Genomic DNA, 6,387 nt, shown 5'->3' with positions numbered 1-6,387 from the left:
TTTGCTCACTCTGGACGAGTACAGTTCTTGGAGAGAAGGGAGGGAGAGATTTAATGAGAGATCTCACCGGTATTTTCTCGAGGTACGCGGCGGGGATGTAGCCCGTCTCTCATCTAATAAACGGCGAATTTAATCATTAACGTATTCAGGTATGAAGCTGAAACTGTCCTCCAGCGCAGGATGGCTAGAAGGGATACAGCTCCAACAATAACATTTCATTTTCTACCTATTAGATTGTTTTATTAACGTCTACTCCTACCCCTTACAGTAATGCAGTAATGATTGTTGCACTAGTGATGGAGAAACGAACCTTTCTGAAGCTTCGAATCAAGTGAGTCAATTGCTTCGAATAACGAGTCTCTGTTTCGAAGCGCTGGTGACGTCAACACGCATAAAACAGCTTTAAAAACCCATTACGACTGTTTTCTGGAAAGTACAATACATTAAATGTAATAAAAATAAATAAATATGACCACAAAATTCACAGGTATACGAAATATTAAGCTTAAACCTTTCCAAAACATGCTTAGCGGGATCAGTTCTATGCAGTATTTTGTAAGACACTTCCTTAATTTTGTTGTTGATACAAAACGTGTTTGGCAGTTTCCATGCTTTAACCCGAGATATTACCAAAAAAACCTTGCTGCAGGTAAGGACACAGAACAGAGAGCACTCTTATAATCTTACTGCTGCACTGTTGTTTTTAAACATCAGTTAACTTATTCTTTAATAAGTTAATGCACTCTCTCAACTCTTCAATGTCTGTTTCTTTATCACAAATATTCTGAAAGTTCTGGTCTATATTTTCGGCATCACTCAGCAAGCTATTTATAAAAGTATCAATGTTGGAAGTAGCTGATACAGGACAATACAAATTACTAAAAAACTGAGCAACATGTTTCGAAATATCTGAGGAATTATCTACTAATTTGTTGTTAATAATTTTTATTGAGATTTTGCAAATTGAGGCAAAATCTGTTTCTTTTTTTTTGAGGCCGCAAAAATATTGAGTATTTCCCCCCCTTTTCTAACCATTTAAATGTAGTTCTAATAAATGCTCCTCTTGCTTTATCCTCAGATCTTATCTAATTCAATTTGCAATAAATCCAATTTTTCTAACTCCCAATCAGTCAAAGATTCCTTTTTCTTTTTACACAAATTAAAAATATCCTCGATTGATTTTTCCTTAATATTTTTATTTTTTGTCTCCAATTTTCCTTGATAAATGCTGTTCTAATATCAAACATCATTAATTCCAGTGCTGTATTGTAACAAAGTAATAATACTTTGTTACAGTACTTAAGTATTTTTTGGGAGTATCTGTACTTTACTTGAGTTTTTATATTTCAGACAACGTTAACTTTTACTCCACTACATTTCCTAATTAGAATGTATACTTTTACTCCGATACATTTCCCCGAAGCATATTCGTTACTTACTACAAAATAGTCAGAAGCACACGGACTGCAGGGAAGCAGGTTTGACGAATCAGTGGTCTGCCGTTTAACTCCTAAAAACACCTTTGCTCGTGCAAACAAGTGCGCGCACAACCACAGATGATTCAGTTTCCACTCAAGTCGAGTCTGGGGTGTGCGATATACAGTATATCTGCGATAATATGGTAAGTGTTGTTGTAATGATGTGCGATGTGACATTATCAAGTAGGCTATATCACCAAATCACACACAGTGCACGCACGTTGATTTATTAGTCTATTAAAACTCAAAATTCATGGCATTCTAAATCGTAGACGGCAAAAATGCTTCTGTATGCTTTTTTATGTTTATATAATTTAATATAGTTAACTTAATCTATATCACACAAAGAGTACCGTTTTTCTGCAGATATCAGCATAACACATTTAATAATCATTTTATACAAGTTCAGTAAAACAATAAGTGACTTACATTTTAGACATAATATTGCTTGTTTTTGCTCAATTTTGCCAACGAAAATAGTTCCAAACAAAGATCACACACTGTTTTGCATCTCTGAGCAATGGACGGTGTTTACTTATTGAATGAATCAGCTTTTTGAACGAATCAGTTGAATAAATGATTCAGTGATTCACTCATTAACAGAGTCAAATGCTTTGTTTCTGAATGAATCAGTCGTTTGAATGAATCTGTTTAAGCTCAATGACTCACTCATTAACAGTCACTTGCTGCCACCTACTGGTGGTTTTAATTTCACATTTCGACAATTTTGTTCATGTTTTAAATTATTTCAAATATCAGTATTCAACGTTTTGTTAAAAACAAAACATTATTTATCCATCCATTTATCCGGGGATTCAACATCAGCGGGTGGTCCTCTCGAGTAGCTCATCATCGGCCGGACCGAGCCTGTGGCCCCGCACCGGAGACACTCTACAGCACAGAAACAGGTGCTCGGACCCTGCGCTGTGCTGCCGCCAGCGCTCCTGCAGTGGACCGTGAGTGTGTGGGTGTGTGTGTGCTGTTGCAGGTTGGCTGTCACACTAACATCACGGTGGAGAGTTTGTCTCTGTTTTATCTGCTGGAGCCGCACATCAGTGAGTAAACGCTACAGTAAACGCTACATTTAACACTGCGGCTTCTGTAGTGTGTTTATAGTATGCACTGAATACGTAGATGATTTACTGTACTTTTGTCTAAATGTGCAGTGCGCTCAACTGCATTTTCCAGTCAATTAATTTTCTTCAAGACTTTATTCATTAATGACCATAAGGAGGTGTTGTGGTAATGCAGAATAATAACCGGCTGGTCTTACAGAAGTTCTGGGGACGGGAGCTTGCACGTAACAGCTGGATCCAAGCGTGCTGCGCCTCCTGAAGAAGAAGGGCATCGCGGTGGAGGTTCAGGACACGGTAAACGCCGCCTCTGCACTCGTCTCGAATAAAACACTCCTTACAGCAGGTTGACAGTGTGACCGCTTCTCCTTACAGCCTAACGCCTGATCCCTCCTCCTGTCGCCGGATAACAGCGTCACGCCAGCAGAGAACTCTGGGAAATCACGCTTTCTCGTTACAGTGTGTCACATGACCTCTTAATGTAGTGTGTGTGTATAGAGTGAATAAACACAGATTAGAGGTATTAACACGTGTGTGTGTGTGTGTGTGTGTCCCAGATTGAGGCGGTTAATCTGTCCTCTGTGATAACGGGTTAATCTGAGCTCATGTGTGATCAGACACAAACACACACTCCTCATCGTGTGCACGTCTTTATTAGCACCACATACACACTATTATCAGCTAGCACACAAACACCACAAGACTGCCAGTCCAAATCTGATCATATTTAGCAAGCGTGAACAGCAAAAATAAAATCACATGAAACATGATTTTTAGTAATCCATTAAGATGCTATTTCTATAAATCCGTCTCAGTCTGACCGCTGTGTCACATTCTCATAGAAACCAATGCGGAAATTCAGTGACACAAAAGAGGGACACGCAACCTGATCTGAACATTTGCGATACGCAGTCAATCATTTAAATCAGATTGGTGAACATAGCTTTAATACTGTAGGTGAAAAACGTCAATATCTGCCAGAGAACATATGAAGTGTGAACACTGCAAAACATCAAACGCCGGTGATCACATCCACTGCTCAAACGAACACCAGGAACATCAGTCGTATGTGTTTCTGCATTTAATGTTGCTCTGGTTCTGCAGTGATTTGAATAAACTGATCTGGCTGAAGTCTCGGACATAAATGTGATTTTAATGCGTCTGTCCCAGAAAATCCACTGCGGGGGGAAATACTAAACCTTAAACAGATAATTCAGCTGGAAATCTTCATCCGGTTGTCATTTACTCGTTCAAAACATCTATGACTTTTTTCTGAAAAACACTGAACGGCACCGGACCCCACTGTTTAAAGGGATAGTTTACCCAAAAATTCTGTCATTAATCACACCCTCATGTCGTTCCAAACCCGTAAGACCTCCGTTCATCTTCAGAACACAAATTAAGATATTTTTGATGAAATCCGAGAGTTCGCTGATCCTCAAGGCTCAGAAAAGTAGCAAGGAGAGCGGTCAAATAACCCATGTGGCATCAGGGGCTCAACTGTAATTTTACGAAGCTACGAAAATACTTTTTGTGCACAAAGAAAACAAAAATAACGACTTTATTCAACAATTGGTGTCCTCCGCATCACCCTGGAGCGCCATTTTGGGGAGTATCCACTGAACGTAAACAACGTATGCTGTTCTATACTGATGTCCTTGCTACGTTTCTGGACCTTGATCGTGTAAGGATCCTTGCTGTCTATGGAGGGTCAGAGAGCCCTTGGATTTCATCAGATATCCTAATTTGTTTTCCAAAAAGGTCTTACGTGTTTGGAACGACATGACGGTGAGTAATTACTGACACAATTTTCATTTTTGGGTAAACTATACCTTTAACAGGATTGTTCAACAGAATATAGGCTAGTATGAAAAGTGTTGTTTGTTTTTTTTATTCCAAGTCAACGCTTCACACTCCTGTCCAGTTGGTGGCGGTAAATGCACCATTTAAGCTGATTTGCCAACCACCATAAAACCTCTAAAGAAAAAGAAACGCTAATCTACGGATAAAAAAGAGAAACACTGCAGCCGCGTTTTGTGTTGGAATGCATGAAGGATCTCATGGGTTTGGTGTTGTGACGTTCGTTCAGTCGTCAGAGTCGGCGTCGGCGTCTCTGGGATCCCTGAAGATGAACTCTGAGCCTGTGACGCGTCGGTACAGATCCAAGATGTCGTCCGTCTCGGTCTGGAAGTGCGGCGTGTGGTCGTACGAGCGGGAGACGAAGATCTAGATGAGAAACACAGTCGATCAGCAGCATTCGTTAGCTGGTCGTGGTTGGTGCAGCGGAGCGCTCGTTACCTGACTCCTGCGGCCGTCGTCCGTGGGGACCATCAGGTTACTGACGCTCACAAACCTGCAGGACAAACCAACCGTGAGTGACACGCGTGAACAACATGCCACGGCTGAGCTGTTTGCTGCTCACTTCTCCATGATGGGCTCCAGCAGGGCCAGACCGGGCTGGACCTCCTTCTCCGGGTTGCAGGTTTCCACCATCGTGCTGACCACGGCCATGTACTTGCCTTCCGCCGCCACGTTATGAGCGAAGGACAGCAAACAGATGTAGATATCTGCACACAAACACCAAACTTTACTACCGCAGTATGCCTATTCAGCCCATGTGTCCTCTTAAGGTGTAAATGTTTATTTTTGTGTTAATGCTAACCAGGCAACACATCCCTTACACCAAAACATGTTTAATACCATTTAATAAAAAAGAAAAAAAAAGAAATAAGATGCAATCTGCACTCCGAAGTTCTGATCTGAATCAAACGATTCACGAACCCACTCCGAAGTACCAATCTGAATAATGATTTGCGAACCATCATTTCAGATCAGGACGTCGGACCGTGGATCGTGATTCATTCAATTCTGGAAATGATTCACAAACCTACTCTGAAGTTTGGATCTGAATCAAACGATTCGTGCTCCCGAGTCCAGATCTGAATAAAGGTTCGTAAACCATAAATGAAAGGACTTCCGGGTTAAACATGGCGTGAGTAGACGCACGCGAGTGTAGCTCCCGACCTCTTTTGGTCATTTGGTTGTTATTTTTTCGATATATATTAAATTCAATCGATTATCTCGTAGCTGATATTACGTGAAGTCACGGTGGAACAAAAATGGTGAATAGAAAGCAACTTCGGAATAAAACTGGTGACAGAGACGGCGAAGCTTCTTCGAGCAAGGCCGACAAAATATCACCACCCTCTGAGGGCCTAACGGCTTTACCTGAAGATCTCGAAAAACTCCGGTCAGCGCTCCTTTCCGACATGACACAAGTAGTTCACTCACTTTTAAAAACAGAACTGGCTGGTGCACTTTCACCTGTGAACGCGACATTGGAACAAGTGAAATCATATTACGAAGCTCATGACGAACGACTTCGTGAGGTTGAAGATGGACTAAATGACTACAGTGACAAGCTGGCGAATGTCGAGGTTTCAATGGACGTGCTACGGAAAGAGAACATGTTTCTTAAGGAAAAGCTGGATGATCTCGAAAATCGATCACGGAGTTCTAACATGAGAGTGGTGGGCATCCCTGAAAAGTTGGAAGGATCAGACCCGATTAAATTTATGACTGATTTTTTTGAGGAAGTAATGGGGAAGGACTTCTTCACGAGTCCTCTTGTTCTTTCTCGTGCACACCGAGTCGGACCCAACCCAACCAACGATGCAAGGGCCAAAAAGACCAAACCCAGAGTGTTTTTGGTTCTTTTTCACTTTTTCCAGGACAAGCATCGCATCCTCAGATTCAGTAGGCAACAGCGGGAATTGCTCTTTCGCGGACACAGGGTGTTTTTCCACGACGATTTCAGCGCTGAGCTGGGGAAAAAG

At 41.4% G+C, this 6,387-nt stretch overlaps 1 protein-coding gene across 1 annotated transcript in view; it reads right to left on the bottom strand.

Annotated features, from left to right (window-relative positions):
* Positions 1-4,365: 4,365 nt before the first annotated feature.
* LOC107573142 (rab GDP dissociation inhibitor alpha-like) overlaps positions 4,366-6,387 on the bottom strand; it is a 19,084-nt gene continuing 17,062 nt past the window's right edge. Inside the window, exons 9-11 of the mRNA XM_016259587.1 lie at positions 4,974-5,118; positions 4,850-4,904; positions 4,366-4,777 (exon numbers count right to left, since the gene is read on the bottom strand). Of these exons, the coding sequence (XP_016115073.1) occupies positions 4,637-4,777; positions 4,850-4,904; positions 4,974-5,118 (341 nt within the window). The 3' untranslated portion in view covers positions 4,366-4,636. The remainder of the gene's footprint in view (positions 4,778-4,849; positions 4,905-4,973; positions 5,119-6,387) is intronic.

The sequence above is a fragment of the Sinocyclocheilus grahami genome, unplaced genomic scaffold, assembly GCF_001515645.1.
Source record: "Sinocyclocheilus grahami isolate Dianchi unplaced genomic scaffold, SAMN03320097.WGS_v1.1 scaffold1874.1, whole genome shotgun sequence".
In the NCBI taxonomy this organism is placed as follows: Eukaryota; Metazoa; Chordata; class Actinopteri; order Cypriniformes; family Cyprinidae; genus Sinocyclocheilus; species Sinocyclocheilus grahami.
The sequence above is the reverse complement of the archived record's forward strand: the minus strand, read 5'-3'. Positions and strand labels throughout refer to the sequence as shown.